Consider the following 22,908-nt stretch of genomic DNA (forward strand, 5'->3'; position numbering starts at 1 on the left):
AGCAAAACTATTGAGACAGAGAAGAGATCAATGGTTGACCAGGGCTTGGGGTGAGGGGAGGGTATGACTATGAAGGGACAGCATGAGGGAGTTTTTTTGGGTGATGGTATCATGTTGCATCCTGATTGTGGGAGTGGTTCCATGAATCTACATATGTATAACAACTCACTGAACTGCACTTTTTTTAAAAGTCAAGTTTAATGTATGTTAATTTAAAACATAATTTTAATGAGGCTATTAGAAATAAAACCAAATTTTTATTAAGTTCAGCTCAACGATTTAGGCAGTAATTTTTTAAAAAATCCAATGGATATTTTCTCTATACTCTCCACAAAAGGGATTACTTGTTACTTGAAAAATCATATTTTCTATACAATACACTGAATTTTGTTTCAGTGGTTGATGCTAAGTGAAAGCCATTCTAGGCAGAGAAGTTTATAACCTCTCCTCAAATGACTAAGGCTATGACCGAAATTGGTGAATTGCACAGCAGATGTTGGCAAACTGCTGCCCATGGGCCAAATCCAACCCACTGCCTGTTTCTGTAAATAAAGTTTTACTGGAACACAGAGGTACTCAATTTTTTTCATATTGCCTGTGGTTTCTTTCACAGTCAACAGCAAAGGTGAATAGTTGTGATACTGTATGGCACACAAAGCCTAAAATATTTAATATCTGGACTTTCACAGCAAGTCTGCTGACCACTGCTATCGAATAACAAAAAGCATCACCACAGAGAAAGGCAAAGGCCACAGTCAGCCTGGCAAAGAGAACTTGAGAGCCCCAAATACCTTATTTGAGACTGACTCCATTGTATGCTCTTCCTCTTTGTTTACTAATGGACTGGACTCTTGTTTAGGTGGACCAACTTTTGATCTAGCCAAACTTAAAAATTCACTAATGGAATCTTCTTTCTTTTCTTGTTTAGATGTATCCCATCTGGATGGTTTTCTTGATTCTGAAAGGTAGGACATAGACCTAACATTAGAATTAGCAAGCAAAAGGCAAGCTCTGCGTTATGGTTCTTTAATTCATTTAAGAACATCAGCGAGCCCACTATGTATGGTCCAGGCACTGTGCAAGGTGCTGGGAATATGGCAGATGCTGAAGCAGAGCTCCAACCCAAAACAGTGTATATCTGGACCACTTCAGCAGGAGCTAATGTATTCATATGAACGATTCTTCTTTTTTTTTTTTTTTTTTTTTTTTTTTTTTGCGGCATGTGGGCCTCTCACTGCTGTGGCCTCTCCCGCTGCGGAGCACAGGCTCCGGACGCGCAGGCCCAGCGGCCACGGCTCACGGGCCCAGTCGCTCCGCGGCATGTGGGATCCTCCCAGACCAGGGCACGAACCCGTGTCCCCTGCATCGGCAGGCGGACTCTCAACCACTGCGCCACCAGGGAAGCCCTGAACGATTCTTTTAATGGAAGGAGAGTTCACACTACGTGGACCCCTATGACAAGATGACCCTTTACTTCTGTCTTCCCGACAGGCTAGGGGTTGAGACCATGGACCTGGGGAAGCCCTACTCACTGTCGGGACCTCGGTGCTGCAGAACTTTCTCACTTGATGCTTGAGTTGCAGGTGAGGAAGCTGTCTCTGGGACTGTCAGAAAGTTGAAGACTGAGTATTTGTCACGTTTCACTCTTGGTAAGCCAACTAAAGTTGAACTGGGGGTTGAAAAGGAAACATATATATAAATAATTTTAATAACAACTGTGAGGATAAAATCCAATTCCTATACCATCTCATGTTTTTCACCAGTAGCTCTTCTACTTGGCTGAAAAGGTCCCTTAAGATGTTTTTGTTTCTCAAAGCAATTTTAGAATTTGGAATGTCTGACTTTAGGAGCCATGAGTTTTTTTATTATTACAGTAAGAGCTAGAATTTAACTTTTTTTTAAAAATTTATTTATTTTTGGTTGCGTTTGAGTCTTCGTTGCTGCATGCGGGCTTTCTCTAGTTGTGGCGAGGTGAGGGCTACTCTTCGTTGTGGTGTGCGGGCTTCTCATTGTCGTGGCTTCTCTTGTTGTGGAGCACGGGCTCTGGGCACATGGGCTTCAGTAGTTGTGGCTCGCGGACAGTAGTTGTGGCGCACAGGCTTAGTTGCTCCACAGTGTGTGGGATCTTCCCAGCCCAGGGCTTGAACCCGTGTCCCCTGCATTGGCAGGCATATTCTTAACCACTGTGCCACCAGGGAAGCCCTAGGATTTAACTTTGACAATGGATTTCCATGAAGGAAAAGTTCCACTGTTAAAATTTACCTCAATCTTCTGACAAAGTCTCTGATTCAACTGTATATGCTTTCTTATGGTGTTTACAATCAAATAAGAAGGTACTGAACTTGTATAGAGAATCAGAAAACATAAATTTCATTTTAAATGTAAACTCTCTGTGTGTGACTAAAAAGGTGGCAGATTAGACAGACATTGTTTTTGTAACTTGGTGTATCTGAGTTTCCTATCTTTGCTACCTGGATGTCTGCTTTTTTTTTTTTTAGTAACAAATTAATAGAAGTTAAATCTGCAAAGTCTGCAGCTCCAAGCATTTACAAGTAAGTTCGTCTAGAAAAAGGAAATTTAAATGAATATGCAGGTGAAGAGTTAGCTTTAATACAGGGAAATAAGTACTGATGCGAGGGCAGGTTTATCCAACTTACCTCGGATATGGGTCAGGGACATTAAACCTCTTACACAGAAGCTTCTCAGGGTGCCACTCAAACGTGTCTCGGGTAAGCTTCCCAAACAGCTTCATCTTCACAGCTGACTGCTTGTCACTGACGTCATTCTGGGAAAAGACAGTCATCTGTCTCACCAAGTGGCCACACAACTGACCTGTCTGCTCTTCCATTTACAAGTTTGCAAACAACCTTCCAAAATTTCAAAACGGCTCATGCTCCATTTCTGCTAAAGTACACTGGAAGCTAAAAGCATAAAGCCATTTCTTATTCTACAGTGCCGTGTGTATTTTGATCTCTTCACTGAGGGAGTTAACGTTTTTGGCCATACGGTGTTTTAGTTCTGAAGTTCACCACATATAGGGAATGATGGCGACAGACCTCTTGGTCCCGAGGGACTTCCACCTGCTCTGCATCGTCTTCCATCCTGGCGTGGGTGAAGCGGGAGGACAAGGTCGAATGGGAAGACACATACAGCAGGGCTGCCTGAGCAAACTCATCCTGCTCACGGCGTCGCTCCCACTCTGTCATACTGGGATCAAGGCAACATTCCAGAGCGTCTGTGGTAGAGAACAAGAAACTGCTTCACTCCTAGGAAAAGTGGGGAACATCTAGTGGGCACCACTGTATCCCTGTAGTTTTCACCAGAGGAAACACATAATCATTATCCTGGTCTTTAAGAGCATGGCGGGAGGTACTTGGCAGGTACTATTGCTCCCTCCCTCAAAATGATGCTTTTATTGAATTCTGTCTACTGCACATAGCAGAGAAAAACATTTGGGGATTAATGCTTGATAAAATTTTCAAAGCAAGGAACTTACTACCAGTCCCAGACAGTGAAAATTCACCCCAAGTATATGCCTAAGTTTGAGCAGAAAACACTCCTTTCTCTAACTTTTTTTTTTTTTTTAATTTAACATGTAAACACTAGGGGTGTGGAATCTTAGTGGGGAGTTAAGGCACAGTACACAAAGATCTGCTTCTGAAAACCAACCCCTCTAATTTGTTGACAAGCTCTCACAAGGACTACTGCGTATAAGAGCAATCTCTTGCCTCAGTCTTGCCGTATTTACTTCATAGATCACAGAGTGACTTTTTCCCCATGTAAGGGTTCGACGGCCAACTATGTTTGTTAAGTTAAATTTTAGACTATAATTTAGAGCTAGATGGTTAGGATCTTAAGATAGCGTGGGAAATGACCTTGTTCTCGTGGCAGGAAATGCAACCCTTACACAGAAGTCAAGCATTTGCAAACAGTAAATGGTCTGTAATTTAGCATTAGCCACTGCCAAGGCACACTCTCTACTTAAACTGCTATCTTTGGGACCCAAGATACAGAGAAACACAGACTGATTGTTCTTGCTTTCTCAAGTCAAGAGCCAGGGCCTGAAATCTTTACAGTGTTCACAGCAGGGCAAAATAAAACACTGCCAGAGCAGGATACCTCAATTCTGAATCTGGGCCTAAGGTCAGAACAGCAAGAACACTACCCCTGGCGACACGTGGGAGGCCCAGGCCTAGCACCCACCTTTCTGACCCCGTTTCACGTTTACTAAAAACTCTTCATATCGTTTTTGCTTTTCTGGATCTTTTGCGAAAGGTTTGAAGTTGCTGGCTCTCACGGGGGCTGTGCCACCACTCAATGCCATGTGCCAAGAGCAGTGTCCGATGTCTGGAGAGGAGGGCTGGGGTCTGCTGCTAGAGGCACTCTGGGCCAGACTCCTGGCCTTGAGTTGAGCTGCTTTAAGGTCAGCTGCCTGCTTCACTTCTTTGAGTCTCTCTTTATCTTTTTCGGACAGAAATTCTAACACTGAAGTAGGTGCCCCTAAAAAAGAAACAATAATAGCGAGAGATGAAAAGTATCATAAAACATCTATACTCACATATCTCTCTACATACATTTTCAATATCACAAATTTATGTAATTGGAGGGGAGTATTTTACATTTAGTGTTTCATCTGTATTCATACTATCCCTGTGAACTAGGCAGTAATAAAATAATGACACACCTATTTTATAGTTGGCAAAAGTGGAGGTTGGATGTTTATAACGCCAGTGAGTGGTCCTTGAATGAGGAACCTGACATCCCAGACTCTGGACCTCCAGTCTGTGGCAACCACCATCTCCCCAGTCCTGCCTAGCACAAGCCCTGGCTCAGAGCACAGCCCCATCAAACACTCACGCGGGTCACAAATGCTCACTGAGCACCCACTGCCAGGCCTGGGGCTGGGAGAACAACACAGATGAGGTCTTGCTCTTACTAGTGAGGGAGATGGACATTAAAGAAGCCAAGAACCACCACCAGAGGAGAACTGTGGGGAGAGAAACATAGCGTGACCTACGTGAGAGGGCTGGTCATGGGGCAGAGGAAGAGCTAACTAGCTTAAACAGTGGGCAGGGAGAGCCTGGAAAGGCCCTCTAAAAAGATAATATCGGAGGTAAGTTCTAAGTAAAAAGAAGGAGCCGGGAATTCCCTGGGGGTCCAGTGGTTAGGACTCCGCGCTTTCACTGCCGAGGGCCCAGATTCAATCCCTGGGAGGGGAGCTAAGATCCCACAAGCCACACGGCGCGGCCAAAAAATAAATAAAAAGAGCCAAAATGTGAGAGAAAAGAGAGACAGAGGAAATATGAAGGTCCCGAGGCGGCATCATGGTCGGCAGGTTCAGAGGGCAGGAGGGAGGATCATGAATGAGGCTGGACCCCAGGGGCTTCAGGGGAAGTGGTGTAAGCTGTGGCCTGAAAGGTAGGCAGGGCGGGGTCCACAGGGCCCTGTGGGCAGTCTGGACTTCTCCTTAGTGTGAGCAGTACTGGAGCGTTTTAGCAGGGGCAGGTGGGGAGTGATACATTTGGCTGCTGTTAAAGGGAACAGGCTGCAGAGAAAAAGGAAGGGAACTAAGGAGAACAATGAAAGGCTGCTGTAATGATCCAGGTGAGAGAATATGGGCACCGAGACCAGGGTGGAAGCAGCGGAAACGAAGAGAAGTGGATGGGGTCCCCTCACACGTTGAGGGTAGAGCTGAGAGGACTTGCTGAGGGACTGGGTAGGGAGGGGTAGGCAGGGAAAGAAAGGAGCTAAGAATTAGGGTTCCCGTGTTCTGGGCCAGGCAGTGGGTCGCTGGTGGTATCATTTACTGGGAAGGGGAAAGCTGAAGCAAGAGTGACCTGGGGAAGGAAGCGGGCAACCAAGAGTTCTCTTTTGGTCTGTTGTAGCTGAGGCACCTGTTAGGCTCCCAAACGGCAAGTCCAAGTCCACCTCTCACAGCGGGCCTCTCGGTTCCAGCCTACAAGGGGATTCTCCACGTCTATCCATCCTTTCAGACACACTCATTCCTTTTAGGCTTTCAGGAAAAGAGCAACAATACCCTTTTCCCCTGAGAAAAAAACAATACGTTCCCAGCCTGTGCAGAAAAAGTGAAGGTACACATGGCCCTAGTCTTTGCTTCATTCTTGGGACAATTATCAAGTCTGAAAACTGCTGCACTTAAGACTGGGCGTATAATTTGAATGACACAACTCAAACTGATGGTGGGAAAACAACAAGTAAAGGATGTGTACACTGTTAACTACACCATTCACAATAAACAATTGTATTCCCACAGTTTGAGAATACAAGATTATGTTAAAAATTTCAGTGGGAAAATGACTTTCCATTTTCATTTGGATAACTCAGATTATTATAAATGTAATGATTTTAATCTTCGCTGTGGCACGTACCTTGAATAGGCGCTTCTCCTAGCAACTCTCCCCGCTTGGAGGCATTCAGTTGGTGCCTACTATGTGTCCCTGGTTCATGTGTTGGCTTTCCAGCTGACTCTGATAATACCTGAAGTAAGTGGGTGTTCTCTGAGGTTGCAGCCACCACAGGTCTGAAATAATGCACTGGTCGGTAGTCTCTTGGCAATTCGGGTGGTGGATAAATCTTACAAAAACAAAACGAAACAAAACTCAGAACACACAGGCTGCAAGGTGATCATGTTTCATTTAACCAAGAAAACTCATTACCTCTGGTTAACCCCACCCATTCCCAGGCTAGCACCTGGCGGGGAGGCAGCACTGGGAACAGCCTGCCCAGGTGCCCCGCCAACATCCATCCTGGATCTGGAGGGTCACCAGAACCACACTGTTCTCGTGGCCAGACATTCTAAATATCATCCCGACCACTCTACTCAGAGATGCTAACACGCATGCTTTATATGAGAATAATAACGATAACTATAGTTACTACTGGTCCACATGCAAAACCGGCCCATTGTGAATCAGAAAATTTAGAAAAGTATGATTCACAGCTTAAATAAAAAGAATTACTTTAAATAAGTTACTTTTAAACTCAGAATTCTTGGGACTTCCCTGGTGGTCCAGTGGGTAAGACTCCATGCTCCCAATGCAGGGGGCCCGGGTTTGATCCCTGGCCGGGGAACTAGATCCCACATGCATGCCGCAACTAAGAGTTCGCATGTCTCAACTAAGAAGCCTGCATGCCGCAACTAAGACCCGGCACAGCCTTAATTAACTACTTAATTAATTAATTTTTAAAAATCACATTAGCTTTAAAAAAAACTTTTTTTTAATAAATAAATTCAGAATTCTTTTTCTGGTTATGTTTCAGTTCCAAACTGGAGTTTCAGGCCTTATTTTTTGGTCCAAGGTATTTTTCATTCAAAAGCTGACTGAAGTGAAATTGAAATACATTAGGGAAATTCAGATATCAATGATGGTAGAACAGATAAGCTAAAAGAAAGTATTAGATATTTTTAAATTACTGCTCTAAATGGTCTCCCTTGCTCTTGGTCTAACAAACACATATTTATGGACAGTCCTATTTAAGCTGTTTTCTAGATTTTTCAGCTACCTGGAATTCTGAGCTCTGTAACCAGTGAAGCACTGAACGCTCTCTGGCTGCGGTTCTCAGCCCCAGACGCACACAGCGCTCACTTAAGAGGTTTAACAATGCTGATGCCTGTGTCCCATCCCACAGAAAAGTCGGCTGCAGTTGGAGTTTCCCAAGCTTCCCAGGTGGTTGTAAAGTGCAGCCTGGGGTGAGCACCTGGTCCAATGAAAGTCATGAAAGAGTGCTATTATCATTGTTAGGAAGCCTCATTTTTTATGATCTTAGCCTGACCGCCTTCTCTGAAAAACGTAACTCCCAAGTCAGGCAGCAAACACTCTCATGTTACCATGACACAAAAAAAACCACAGGAGCATGGCAGATAGGAGGGGTGTATACACATGACTCTTCTTAATATCCACCATCGGATTCAAAGCATTTCAATCCCTCTGCTAAAATCACTGCTCTGTTTTGCCTCCGGATCCGAAGGCTGGGTTTTTAGCCACATATTAGAAAACCTGTCTCTCTGTGAAAGGCTCAGTGAACACAGCCCTGCTCTGAATCGTTCACACCCAAACCCTTATGCCAGCGAGGAACCTCCGGCGCCCACATCTCCATTTACACACTCTGCCATGACAGTGGATTTGTCTGTCTGGCACCCTCGATGAGCAGGAGCTACCTGGGGGCCAAGACTTATTTAAATAGTTCTATTTACCCTTGAGTCCTAAGCTGAATGAGTACTTAACCATTTTTATGCTCCCTTTTCATACATGTAAAAAACTTACATTCTCCTTTGACGTAATATGACATTTCTGGTAAATAACAGCGGCTGACTAGGTGCCCAACACTGTTCTGAACATATTCTGCTCTCTGTTACAACACATTAACTATCACGACTAAACAAATCAAAGCTGCTGTAACAACGTATATGGTTTCTCAGGCTGCGCTGCTCCTGGCCTCCCTGCTTCTGGAGAACCACAGGCCAAGCCACAGAGGTACTTAACAAATGTTTGCTGAGTTAAAATCAAAAAGCCCATTAAAGTGTGGAACAATCTAAAACAAGGATGCCAAGGAGGCAAACGGCCAGGCACCCCTCCTGAGCTACCAGCACCCATGCTAACCTGTGAGCACATGACTCTGCTGGGTGTTAAAGAGCCACGTGGCCAAAGCTGTAAAAAAGCTCACAGAAACAGAACTACCTGGAAAGCCATGAGGAGTTCTCCCCAGGACTCGACCCACACGTTCCCAGCTTCTCTCCCTTCCGCTCGGCGCAGGCAAGGAGCCCAGGGAGCCCTGCCCACAGCAGCTAATGTGCTCCACGGCGCCCAGGAGGAGCTGGGACTGTGGGCTGTTACGGCTCTTTGAAATTTTCTTTCAGTTACATTGCCCCTAGGATTGGATCAATTCCATTCTCCCACCAGCTTCTAATGTAATTCTTCCTTAATGGAAATAACCACTCACTTGAAGTTTGGATTTAAAAGATTAGCAGTTAGATGTTTTGAACACCATGTGGCTACTGACTGACTTTTCCAATGCAGAATATGTTTCCCTGGACAATCACTTAGTAACCAGACTGTTGCTTTCTGTTAGCAGAATTTATTTATCTTTTCCATTGTTAACAGAATAACTCAGATTACACAGCAGCAAATATTTTAAGTGCTAAATCAGTTATTTTCTTTTAAAAAAGAAAAACCTTACTTTCTTAGAAGATAAAGGTTTAGAAGCCAAGGAAAATCCATCCAAAATTTTGCCAACGTAGTGAAGCTCTTTCTCTGATTCTGCAAAATGATGTCATCTGATTAATTCCAGAGGCAGAGAAAATTAGAATAAGACAAAAGACCTCAGTTTTTTATCTCTGAGAATATAAACACTACATGTCATAGTTGCAATCAGTAAAAGGGAGGAAAGAATGGCATGTAAAGCCCTCACACCTCTGTTGACTCAGTGACTGGCAGCCCAGACCACACGGCCCTGGGCTGATTAGGCTGTCCAGGTAACAATGGCACCTCAACGGTGATTTAGAAAAAGTACGCAAGGCCCTATGCTAAAGGGCACCAAAGAATATGCTCTGTAGAGTAAAAGATCTCAAGAAAAACCATCAAGAGAACAAGTATGGATAAAAATTAAAATAACTTTGAAAGAGTCATTTCTAAAACTAGATGAAGAACCATGGGGACATGACCTCCCAATTTCTTTAGCAACCATCCAAGTAAGACACAACAGGCAATACAACCAGGTCAGCCTGTAATCTGTGGGACCAATTAAAAGGTGCTTTTGTCTTTTTGTCAACTGAAATTCTAACAAGAGATAAAGATCACTAATTCAGGATATGACTAACACCCTCTAACTTGCAGCCAGGGATGATCTATTGGTTGTGGAAACAACCCCTTTGATTCTCAAGGATTTTCTGCACATAGAGGTTATGTCGAAAATCCATATGCATGAACTGCATTTTCTGTTGCCAAAAGCTCATGCTACATGACCACCAGCACTTACAAAAGCTGGGTGTGGAACCCTGAAGCAGGCACGGCTGCCCGCAGGGCAGGTGGCACTCAGGTTTTCAGCCTCTTATAATGCAGCACAGCCCTGTAACTACCCTCCCCACAATCTCATTCTTTGCACTTCAACTGACGTAGAACTTTCGGACCAGCTTCTGGAAGTCCCTAAAATTCTGTAGGGTAATATAGGATTAAACTACATTCTTCGAATTTTGTATTCTTTTAAAACCCAGCAATCTGGGACTTCCCTGGTGGCACAGTGGTTAAGAATCCGCCTGCCGATGCAGGGGACACGGGTTTGATCCCTGGTCTGGGAGGATCCCACATGCCGTGGAGCAACTAAGCCCGTGTGCCACAACTACTGAAGCCCACGAGCTCTATGGCCCGTGAGCCCCAACTACTGAAGCCCCCGCGCCTAGAGCCTGTGCTCCGCAACAAGAGAAGCCACCACAATGGGAAGCCCGTGCACTGGCAATGAAGAGTAGCCCCCACTCGCCGCAACTAGAGAAAGCCTGCAGGTAGCAATGAAGACCCAGTGCAGCCAAAAATAAATAAATAAATTTATTTTTTTTAAAACCCCAGCAATTTCACCTTTATGAAGAAATAAATGTCTACAAAGAGAGAGCCATGAGAATACTATAGCCCTACTTATCATGGAAAAAATACAAGAACAATTTAAAAATCAGCCATGAGACTGGCTACATATAGATTCACTCAGTGAAAAACCGTAAGGTCAAAACTATCGATGTTGTGACCCTAAGGACAGGCGAGGGAACTGTGGCAGGGAGGGCGTGAGCAGAGGGTGGGGACCTCAGAGGGAGGCACCAACCCAGGCTTGATGGGGGAAGGGCTGGCTGGGATAAATCAGCCAGGGCAAAGGTGTTATACAAAGGAAGAGCCAAAGATTTGGCTGAGAAGGCAGATTTAAATATGTATATTTATTATAGATTAGTAATTATTATAAAACATTATATTAATATTAGTAATATAGTATGTGTGTTAGTATGTTGATATAGTTAGTGTAATAACTAACACGTTAACATAAGCTATAATATTAATTAATATAACATTAATTTAATATAATATTATATATCTTCTTTTAAGTTATAAAAACAATACATAGTCTTAGTAGAAAAATCTGAAAATATAGGTGAGCAAAAGGAAGAAAATAAAAGTAGCCTAGTTCCCACCCAGAGGTAACATCTACTAACGTCTGGGTGCACACCCGCCCAGCACCTCGTGTAAAACCCTGGGTTCTTTTCGTGGCGATGATGACAGAGGCCGCTCACACTTGCAGAGTGCTTGCTGTGTGCCAGGCACGTTCTAAGCCCTTTACGCAAATTTCCGTGGGATAGGTAAGCCATTGCCGTGCCCATTGCCCAGGCAAGGATGCTGAGGCTTGGAGAGGTTGAACAGCCTACCTACGGTCACAGCTGATAAATGGGGAGAGCCAGGACGGGAGCCCAGGGAATCTCTCTTAACGGTCTGTGCTCACAGCCATTACGCAAACTAAAGACTGTTTCTCACTTGCTTTTTTCTCTTCTGGAAATGTAAAATTGGCATCACTGGGGAGTGATGCTTAGATTATTTAGATGTATTTTATAAGAGTTAGATCAAACTTGATCTGACTATAGCTAAAAACATCCAACTAGATTATTTTATCTGAACTCTCACCTCCTTACTTTAAGTGGTTGTTGAGTAGATGCCATCTATTCAGTCTTCGAGGCAGGTACTATGCCAAACCCGTGATGCCATTTAATCCTCACAATGACCCCCAGAGTGGATTTTATCTTCACTTTACAGATGACGCCCAGAGACGCTACAAGCCTTGCCCATGGTCATGCAGCTGGGCAGTAGAGAGCTGGGATTCGAATCTGGGTCTGATTGAGAGCTAAGATTCAAACCCAGGTCTGACTGAATCAAAATCACATGCCATTAATACCTGCTGACTCCTTCCTATACCTTTTCTGGAAAGAAAAACTGAAATCCTACTTAGAACCATAGAATCCAAATCACCATAAGACTCTGACTTGAAATTCCAGGTGTGTCAAGAGATGTTCATCTCCTAGCTCAACAAGAGCCCATTAGGAACCAGATAAGTTTAAGTGATGAGGTGAGCTGGGCACCAATCTCCATTCTGCTGCAGGCTCTCTGTGTACCTACCACCTGGTCCCCATGCCTGGCCTCCTGACTTGCTGCCTCGGTTGACCTCCTCTGGCTACCTGCCCAGTCCCTTGAGCTGGGAGTGCGTCCCTCTGTCCCACTGTCAGCTCTGACCCGCAACACGAGCAAGCACGCGTCCACACACTTGCTCCTTCCCTGACTCCAGGCCCCTTCCTCCTCCCCACCTGACTGTCTGGACGGTTGGCTTTGGCCTTGAACTGGTCTAAATCCCACTTCTGTCTTACTTCCCACAGTGGGCCCCTCTTATCCCCACTTGTTCCTCACTCTGCATCTTTGACCAACAACTCCCTGCTCCAGGGAGGCTAATGTCCCAACACTTGGTCCACCATCAGTTGCGGGTCCATGGAATTACCTTTCTGATTTTTATATTGCCTGGGTGCTGTCCAGCCATAGAGTCCGTCTCCAGGCTCCTCATCCTTCAAAATGGTATCATACTTGGATAGAGTTTCCGTGGCATAGATATCATCGTCTTCCTCCTCCAGGGCACCTACACCAAAAGCCTTCAAAAAGCAAGATTTCACACTGAGCCATTACAGGTGTTAGCGTATGCCTGCCTGCACTGAAGGATAAGGCTACTATAAGGATGTGACTGATCAGACCACATTAGCACTTCAAGATCACCAAGAGAGAAGCGAATGGCCGCCCCAGATTAACACATGTATCCAAGTCTTTTGGAAAACATTGACCAGAAGTGAATGCCATGGCTCCAGCGCTGCAGCTGTCTTCCAGACTCAGCAGCAGCCATGGGTCTGGGTCTTAGTGCAGAAAGAGGAGTGGAGAAGACACCCAAGCAGCAGTGCAGGGGGAGAAATGGGGCCTCCAAAAGGAGAAAGGCAGAATGTTCATCTACTGAACAACATGGTCTGGTGCCAGCGCTGGTGACCAGGGTCTGAAGACCTCCGCTACTCTAACAGCTGCTAGAAGAACTCCTAATCTTTATGGGAAATGGCAAAGAACAAATAGCACTTTTTGTTAAAAGGATTGGAAAAAAAAAAAAAACATGTGAAGGAAAGAAAAGGTACAAATGAGATGACAAAGTAAACATTCTCTGAACTTATTTTAGGAAAGAGATTCTGAATCAATTTGAGAAGACAGGCAATCAGGAAAAGCTCTCCATCTCCTCAAAGGTAAAAAGCAAGTCTTTTTACCAAGGACCCTTGGTAAAAGTAAAACTTACACCCAGGTTCCTGACTTAGGGCTTGCTGCACTAGGAAAGAGTCGGAGAGGTAGTACAACTTGGACCTGAACGTGGAGAGGCAGATTGTAATTCAACTATTAACTAAATCAAAGAGGTGAGTGTGGTTTTCCGCTCAGCCCTGCTGGGGTGTGGGAAAGCAGTCCTCACTCCTCACACACAAACTCCACTGGGCACCTTAGGTCACAGGGTCTCAGGAACACACATCCAGGTTAGGACGGTGTGCTTTACATGTCTTCGGACAAGCTCCTAAGGACAATACAACCACTTTAAGGTCTTCATTTAGTCAATGAATAATGAGTGCTTACTATGGGGCTAATATAATAACAGCAAGAATTCTCATGTGTCAATGGTTCCCTGTTTATCAAACAGAAACACTTTTACCTGGCCTGAAATTCCCAATTTTCTTCCTTTATTCACTCCAACATCTCCAAGAAGATTGTTGGCGCCCTCGGGTCCACCACGAAAAAGATTAACATGTTCTCCTGAAGTTCCAAACAGTGCTTGGTGGGGATCCAGGCCCTTGTAAGCCAGTCCATGTACATTATCTTTAGGTGTGAAATCCACAGGTGTGACATCTTTGGGTGCAAAGGTCACATTTTCTGGCAAGTAGTCATCATCTTCATCCTATTTTCAGTGTTTCAAAATGGAATGAAGGTGAGTCACTGCCTGGTGTAAAGCCTGTAAAATAACTATTTTCAAATGCGTGATTAATTCCAAACAGAACAATTATCATATTTTCGTTTCCACTAGTACAAATGACTAAATCAAGTCCCTGAACAAAGGATACTAACACAAACAACTCCATTTTTTTTAACCTTTATTTAATTGAAGTATAGTTGACTTATAATGTTGTGTTAATTTCAGGTGCACAGCAAAGTGATTCAGTTTATATATATATATATATATATATATATTCTTTTTCAGATGCTTTTCCATTATAGGTTATTTCAAGATATTGAATATAGTTCTCTGTGCTATACAGTAGGTCCTTGTTGTTTACCTATTTTATATATGGTAGTATGTATATGTTAATCTCAAAGTCCCAATTTATCTCTCCCCTTTGGCCCCCACTGCTATCCCCTTTGCTAACCATAAGTCTGTTTTCTAGTTTGTGAGCCTATTTCTGACAAACAACTCCATGTTAAGAATCTGAACAGACTTGGGACATCTATGGGGCTGGCAGGTTGCTAAATACAGTATCTGACATAATGAGGACATTTTTAGGGTATGGGTATTTCCCTATAATGCGATCTGACTGATTTCTAAAATTTTCCGAACCTAAATTTCACGCTCATAAAGTAACAGGTACTACTGGGCCAAATTGAAGGTCAATCATCCCATACAATACCTCAGATCCTTCAGAGCCTCCAGGGGGTAATGCACAGCCATAGATTTTTACTCCAGGATCTATAAAAGAGATTTCAAATGCATTAGTCAGAGGTGACTAAAATTATAGAAACCTGATTCACTGACACTCTTCAGGGGCAGACGGCTGAGCCTGTAAAAGACGCTACAGCTTTAGAGTTGGACACTGACCACTCAGGGACTGTTTTCCACCAGCCCCTGCCCCACCTGCACTCTGGCAATGACGCACATGGTGAGTAACCACTACTGCTCAGAACCACAGAGAACCCGAAAGAAAGTACTGCTGCCTCCAAGAGTTCACAGTCTGGCTGGGGAGACCAAGGGACAGGAATAATAGAAAATAATCATGTTAAGCTATAACACAGTTTTTTTTTTTTTTTTTTTTTTTTTTTTGCGGTATGCGGGCCTCTCACTGTTGTGGCCTCTCCCGTTGCGGAGCACAGGCTCCGGACGCGCAGGCCTAGCAGCCATGGCTCACGGGCTCAGTTGCTCCGCGGCATGTGGGATCTTCCCGGACCAGGGCACGAACCCGTGTCTCCCGCATCGGCAGGCGGATTCTCAACCACTGCGCCACCAGGGAAGCCCTATAACACAGTTTTGGAAAAAGTAGGAAACAAGAACTTTCATATGCTGCTGGTGGGCAGGTAAACTAGTACAATCCTTCCAGAAAGTTATTGTACATTACACACAAAAAACCTTAAAATACGTGCACACCGCTTGACCCAGCAACCTTACTTCTAGAAACATGTAGTCATCAAAAAGTCTGCTGTAGAATTAATGACAATCAGTACACATACCAGGTTTCTGTCGGCGTGGTCTTCTCTTTACTCGAGGACCAATTCCTTGTCCTTCCTTCCAACCCATTTTTCTTAGCAATTCAAACCCAACAGATAACCTAGGATATCAAGGCATTGAAAATGAACTTCTTTTTAAAACACTAACCAACGGTAGGAAATAAGCAGCTCATATACCTGTCATGCCTCAGCCCTTTCCCCCATCCCTACTAGAACTGCGTGGCCCTGCTGTTCCCACCACAGCTGACTGGACCTGGGAAAGCTGATCAGATGCCCCCTCTCCCAGGCCTTTGGGACGGGCACATAGATGCCAAGCATGTGGCCTGGGAAACCACGACGGTCTGAGGCTGCCACAACAGGCCACATACCCAGGAGCAGAACAAGGAAGTATGCAGGAAGAGGGTAGAATGAGGAGAGAGCCCTTAAGGCTTGTGAGGCAGGGGGTGGGAGGGAAGTCACCCCAGTTCCTAATAGCTCTCCAGCTGCCATGAGCCCCACTAACACAGCTAGTGCCTGGAGCTCTAGAGCACTCCATGTGGTAACAGCGCAAGGTCCTTTTGGCAAAACACCCTTTTGTACTCAAGCTAGGCTGAGAGGGCTGCTCCTACTTGCAACCAAACTATCCCTAAGTAAGATCATCACACATATGCAAGGCAGTGATGCCAAGATAAGAAAAGTCAGAATTAAATTCTTCTTACTTTGCTGGTGTTATGAGGTCATCAAGCAGAGTGGCGCCAGGAATAGGGGCAGTAGCTGCTGCTAACTGCCTGGCCTTTTCTCGTATTCGATCTTTGGTTTTAGAAGCAAAATCATCTGTGGTAACAATCGCTTTAGGTGCTATCCCAAATTCACTAAGATCCTTTAAAAAAAAAATTCAAACAGAATTACTTAAATTATTTGGAAAGTGATTAAACATGATACATTACACAGCTTTATTACTTAAAAAAAAAAAAAAAAGGTTAAAACTACGAAACTGAGTTAGGGATCAGCAGAGCAGCTGACCTGCGCCCTGACTTTGGATAAGCTAAGGCCAGTGCCCGAGGACAGGGGCATGACAGTGGCCACTCAGTGAAGCCACAACAGGCACTGCCAAGCTAGGAAAACAGGAAGGAAGTGCTCTGCTCTTTGTTCTTCTTGGACAATACCTCAAAGGTCAGTGTGAAGGCGGAAAAGGCCTTGGAGGCACAGTCTGCAAGCATTTGGGAGCACCTCTGTGCCAGGCCTAGAGTTGAGTACCATCCACTGCCTGTCCAGCAGCCACAGCCCCTTGCGCCCTCCCCACGGAGCCCTGATGCTGTCCAGGCACCGGCCTGGCTCTGCGCCACCACGCCCTTCAGGGGTGACGTCCCTGCGGGGGGATGTGCTGGGGCAGGGGAGGGTTCGGGAGTGGGCTTCACATCTTGTCTAAGCCAGTCATTCTGATCCCATTTTCCTCACCAGGGACTGCTTTAAGAACGAGCTTGTAGGACAATTCACTGGAGCCGATGTGAGGGAAAATCCACCAAATGGCTTCTCTGCTCTCAAGGAAAGATTCCAAGAAGAAAGTCCTCCCTCCCAGTGGATAATGTCATCCCGGATGTGCCACCTAGAACTACTGTGGCCACCTTGCAACAGTGAGGTGAGGTCGTGGAAGGACACGCTGACGTGCAGAAGATACCTGAGAGCCTGGGGCCTTGCTGATATCTGGATTTCTTGTTCCATGAGATATGTTTCCTCACAGATTCTGCTAGTCAAACAGGAAGGGGATCACCCCTTGCCACTTACCTGCAGCCTAAAACATGCTCAGGTTAAGTATTTTACTTAATCTTTATCACAAATGAACCCATGACTAGGTTTTAAGGTAAGAGAGGCTTAATTTTACCAGAAAATGTAGCCCAGGCTGCAGGCCGGTAGCACCACTTTAGAAACCCACCACCGTTTACTCCTAGGAAGCAGCAGTCATGGTCACTTTACTGAGGTGCCCAGATGCCTGGACAGGGCTTCCTTTAATTCCTTTCTCTAGTCTAATCACTCACTCCTCCTTAAACTGCAGGGTGCGTAAGAGTCACTGTGACTTAGAGAACGAACTTATGATTACCAAGGGGGAAGGGGAGTGGGAAGGATAGATTGGGAGTTTAGGATTGACATGTACACGCTGCTATATTTAAAAGAGATAACCAACAAGGGCCTACTGTATAGCACAGGGAACACTACTTAATATTCTGTAGTAACCTAAATAGGAAAAGAACTTGAAAAAGAATAGATACACATATTATGTATAACTGAATCACTTTGTTGTACACCTGAAACTAACACAACACAACATTGTTGATCAACTATACTCCAATATAAAATTAAAAAAATTTTTAAGTTATGCTGGAAAATGTTTTTTTAAAAAAGAGTCACCATGGAAGGCTGTGGACTCAGCTTGACAGACACTGCACTTTGGGGGCAGTTGGGGATTTTTCAAGTAAATTTGCCTGTATATGACCTTCCCCTTACACTCTTTTTTTTTTTTTTTTTTTTTTTAAATTTAATTTATTTATTTTTGGCTGTGTTGGGTCTTCGTTGCTGCATGCAGGCTTTCTCTAGTTGCGGTGAGCGGGGTCTACTCTTCGTTGCAGTATGTGGTCTTCTCATTGCGGTGGCTTCTCTTGTTGCAGAGCATGGGCTCTAGGCGCACGAGCTTCAGTAGTTGTGGCACGTGGGCTCAGTAGTTGTGGCTCACGGGCTCTAGAGCGCAGGCTCAGTAGTGGTGGCACACGGGCTTAGTTGCTCCGCGGCCTGTGGGATCTTCCTGGACCAGGGCTCGAACATGTGTCCCCTGCACTGGCAGGGGGATTCTTAACCACTACACCACCAGGGAAGTCCCCCCTTACACTCTTGACTTTAGAAACTGGCACCAGCCAGTTAAGGCACTATGCCAATCAACAAGAATCCATTGATGTACAGGGCACTATGGAGTCCAAATACCAAAATGATAAAGTCTTACAAACAAAGAGGAAATCGTACACTGAACTTTCTGGGGAGAGAGAAGGTGCTACAGCAACCAATCACCCACATCTCACCGGCTAACTGGCAGCTAAAGTTCTGCACACTCACCTCTTCATCCATAAAGTCTTCGGGACCAAAAACAGATTTGTCTGCTCTGTTCTGTCGTGAAGACACAAAGGAAGAGGGTGTCCATCCTTGAAAGAAAAGCGTTTAGAACATTACAATCCCAGATGGTATTATGGTTTATAACTAAATAATTAAGTAACCCATGTGGACCTGAAACCTCCAATAATTACAAACTCTTAGCTACTTCTCATCTCACTGCTCACATAGACACAATTAGGCCACATAAATTTCTTATTAACCCCCATACGCCCTGTTGTCAGAACTTAGTGGATACAGTACGGTTTCCCCACAAGAATTTGCAACCAAGAGAAATAAAACGATACATTGAAAGTTAAACTGTGAAAGGAACACAAGCAGATCTCAGCAAAAAGAAGCAAGGTCACCTTATAAGGCAGGACCACTCTGAGACCACCAGGACAGCAATGTACACCAACATACTAACATATCAAAGAAACAGTAAGTCAGGGTGCATTAGTCAGCCATGAAAGGATTCAACCTGGCTAGTCTAAGGGCAGGCGATGACCATACTAGGCCCCCAATTCCATCAAATACCTGAGTCCTATAACTAACACCCCTGTTCCCCACCCACGGTAACCAAGCATGTGCTGTGCCTACAGAGAGAAAATGCCCCAGAGGTCAAATGTATCTGTAACCCTCTAAGATACACATTTTTGGTTTTCTCTAAGAGTGGCACACCTCCTTCTGACTTCCTACCAGAGTCTTGGGGAGCTGAGGAGTATGGGGCAGACACAGGTGGGTAGAACAGCCTTGTAGGCCAACTTGGGAGAAACCCCAGGACAGTGAAGACCAGCTCTTCCAGGCGATACCCTGGCCCAGCACCTTCCTCCACTTTGGATGTCTATAGTCTTTGCCCTGTATCTGCACAGGACCTGAATCTGTCACTCTTAATGGTAAAGAGATATTCCAGTGTGTTAACATATCACAGTCTACTTGTGATGACTAAATCATTTGAGCTGGTCTTACTTTTCAATTCTAATATACAGCACAGCCATAATTATAACAATCAGCAATGTATTCCTGTACTTCTTTCTCCACAAATTCTACTGCCATTTTTAACATTTTAATAAGTGTGCTACTTTAATAGTGCCTTAGTTACCTTACTTTGCTTTTCTTAATAATAAGGCTGAACATTCCACGTAGCATTTCTATCTCCTCTGGAGTAAACTGTTCAAATACTTTGATTATTTGCTCACTGAACTGATCTTTATACATTCTGGATACTGAACTTTAACCATCTCATTTACCCTAATTATTTTTTTTACATGCCTTCCCCCACCCCTTTCTTGTGCGCAGGCTCACCGGCCATGGTTCACGGGCCCAGCCGCTCCGCAGCATGTGGGATCCTCCCAGACCGGGGCACGAACCCGTGTGCCCTGCTTCGGCAGGCGGACTCTCAACCACTGCGCCACCAGGGAAGCCCTCTTGTACTGTTTTTCATCTTTATTTTACTATCGTCATTTTTTTCTTAGATTTATTTATTACTTATTTATTTATTTAATCTATTTTTGGCTGCGTTGGGTGTTTGTTTCCGCACGTGGGATCTTTCGTTGTGGCGTGTGGGCTTCTCTCTAGTTGTGGTGCATGGACTCCAGGGCGTGTGGGCTCTGTAGTTTGTGGTACGCAGGCTTAGCTGCTCCGCAGCATGTGGGATCTTAGTTTGCTGGCCAGGGATTGAACCTGCGTCCCCCTGCATTGTAAGGCGGATTCTTTACCACTGGGCCACTAGGGAAGTCCCTACTATCATTGTTATGTATGAGTTACTTTTAAAAATATACATGGGGGCTTCCCTGGTGGCGCAGTGGTCGAGAATCCGCCTGGCGATGCAGGGGACACGGGTTCGTGCCCCGGTCTGGGAGGATCCCGCGTGCCGCGGAGCGGCTGGGCCCGTGAGCCATGGCCGCTGAGCCTGCGCGTCCGGAGCCTGTGCTCCGCAACGGGAGAGGCCACAACAGTGAGAGGCCCGCGTACCGCAAAAAAAAAAAAAAAAAAAAAAAAAAAAAAATATATACATGAAAGATCTGGCTCATCTTGTTCTTAATAACTGTTATGTGAGTTAATCAGTCATCTTCATTCGTATTTGATATACATAAGCCATTTTCTTCCAGTTTCTGTGTTAAAACGTTTTTTAAAAACATACATTACTTTTTTTTTTTTTTTTTTTTTTTGCTGTGCTGCACAGCATGCGGGATCTTAGTTCCCTGACCAGGGATTGAACCCGTGTCCCCTGCAGTGGAAGTCTGCCAGGGAATTCCCAACATATATTACTTTAAACAATACAGAATTTATTATATTGCATAATGTGAAAAATCTGACTGACTTTTCTCCAGGTGGAGAACATGTACTGACAAGTGATGCTGTGGAACCTAGTGTTGGGACCCACAGGGTCCTCAGCCACAAAACAGCTGGGACACCTGCCCTCCTTAGGCCCCGAGTCATGTGAGACAATGACTACCTGAGTGAATCTGTGTGAGAGCACTGAGTGTGTGGCAAGATACAGTATAAGACAGAAGTCCTTATCATCATTTACTCATTTGGTTATGACATATCTATTATTTTTCTTTAAAGTCAAAGAAAACTCTCTCACCTTCAGGTTGTAATCAATGAACAGCACATAAGTTGTCTCTGAAAACATTGCAAACATTCAAAGAACACAAAAGACCACAGTGTACGTACTAAAATGTTTTTTAAAATTTTTTTAAAAGGGAGAGGTGAGGGAGGGGAGCAAAACTCCTACGGTATTTCAATCATTTGCTTTAGCAATACAGTAGCTACAAGTAGGAAAATCCTACCTTCTTTTGAGCCAACGGTGTTGAAGTAACCAGCAGAGAAACCTCCACTGAAGGCTCCATGAAATCGTTTATACCTTCCTTTTTCATCTCTGACAGTCTGATCCTGAAGAGGAATTGGTTTCTTTGGTCTCTCGCCTGAAAAAATAATATTTTGAATGGGACAGAAGGTGATGGTGGGTTAGAGAGGATTTAAGGAAAAGACCATTTCTTTAACATAATGCATTGTTCGCTTCTTGTAACTTCAAATATAACAAGTTTAATTAAGTTGCTATTCCTAGACCTTAGTAGCTGATGTAGTTTAGAAAACAATATCTCTTATTTATATTAGAAATGTTTTAGCAAAAATGGCCTGCTTTTCCCACTAAATTCCATTATGAAAACTGAATTATTGGGCAAAGGGTTCAGAGATGGAGGTGAAATCTCCTGGCAGTAAAATAGGCAAGCTGCTGGGGTGGCACATGTTGTGCAGAGGTTTACGGCAAGGGACACACTTCTATATCTCTTCCAGAAATTCACAGCATCCCTGACTCCAGAATTTTTCCATTGGCATTGCCCATTTTCCCAAAATCTTGAGTTTCCTTATTTCTGGGACTCTCCTGATGTCATAATTACTGTTCTTTAAGCTTATTCCTTTACTTACCTGGCTGAAAAGGGCTGGGGTGCTAAATAACACCAGTGAAAAGGAACTTAGAACATTTTAGGCTCACCTAAAAATTTCCTTAGGTTTCAAGTTTCATGACACAAATTACTGCCTAATTTTATCAGTTCTAATTAAAACTTCTGAATCTATTTATAATAAAAAGTAACTATCAAGTTATTTTCAAACATTCACTACTGAAAGCAAGTTAGACAGTAGTTAAGCACTTGGGGTTGAGAGTCATGGAACTCTGGATTTTAAAGCTAAGCCCACCTTTACTAGGGACTATGGTCATCTTAGCCTCTCTGTGCCTCGATTTCCTCATCTGTAAAATGGAACATTAATAGTAATATCTATTTCATAGTTGTTATGCAAATTGGATCAGATAATGCCTGTAAAGTGCTTAGCAAAAAGAGGGACCCACAATAAACACATTTAAAGTACTAGTTGTTCTTTTTTAAAATTTATTTACATATTTTTTATTATTTTTTTGGCTGCGTCGGGTCTTAGTTGCAGCACACAGGGATCTTCGTTGTGGCATGCAGGGTCTTTTGTTGAGGTACATGGGCTTCTCTCTAGTTGTGGTGTGCGGGTTTTCTCTTCTCTAGTTGTGGCACAGGGCTCCAGGGCGTGTGGGCTCTGTAGTTTGCGGCACACAGGGTCTCCTGTTGAGGCGCACAAGCTCAGTAGTTGTGGCGCTCGGGCTTAGTTGTCCTGCGGCATGTGGGATCTTAGTTCCCTGACCAGGGATAGAACCTGCGTTCCCTGCATTGTAATGTGGATTCTTTACCACTGGGCCACCAGGGAAGTCCCCTAGCTGCTA

At 44.3% G+C, this 22,908-nt stretch overlaps 1 protein-coding gene across 1 annotated transcript in view; it reads right to left on the reverse strand.

The window, feature by feature from the left end:
- GPATCH1 (G-patch domain containing 1) overlaps positions 1-22,908 on the reverse strand; it is a 44,531-nt gene that overhangs the window by 17,415 nt on the left and 4,208 nt on the right. The window contains exons 2-15 of the mRNA XM_059046025.2: positions 21,449-21,583; positions 18,621-18,706; positions 16,238-16,398; positions 15,543-15,640; positions 14,729-14,787; positions 13,762-14,004; positions 12,535-12,682; positions 9,199-9,278; positions 6,390-6,594; positions 4,204-4,500; positions 3,057-3,235; positions 2,658-2,785; positions 1,533-1,669; positions 792-958 (exon numbers count right to left, since the gene is read on the reverse strand). Of these exons, the coding sequence (XP_058902008.1) occupies positions 792-958; positions 1,533-1,669; positions 2,658-2,785; positions 3,057-3,235; positions 4,204-4,500; positions 6,390-6,594; positions 9,199-9,278; positions 12,535-12,682; positions 13,762-14,004; positions 14,729-14,787; positions 15,543-15,640; positions 16,238-16,398; positions 18,621-18,706; positions 21,449-21,583 (2,123 nt within the window). The remainder of the gene's footprint in view (positions 1-791; positions 959-1,532; positions 1,670-2,657; positions 2,786-3,056; positions 3,236-4,203; positions 4,501-6,389; positions 6,595-9,198; positions 9,279-12,534; positions 12,683-13,761; positions 14,005-14,728; positions 14,788-15,542; positions 15,641-16,237; positions 16,399-18,620; positions 18,707-21,448; positions 21,584-22,908) is intronic.

This window comes from Kogia breviceps, chromosome 18, assembly GCF_026419965.1.
Source record: "Kogia breviceps isolate mKogBre1 chromosome 18, mKogBre1 haplotype 1, whole genome shotgun sequence".
Classification (NCBI taxonomy): domain Eukaryota; kingdom Metazoa; phylum Chordata; class Mammalia; order Artiodactyla; family Physeteridae; genus Kogia; species Kogia breviceps.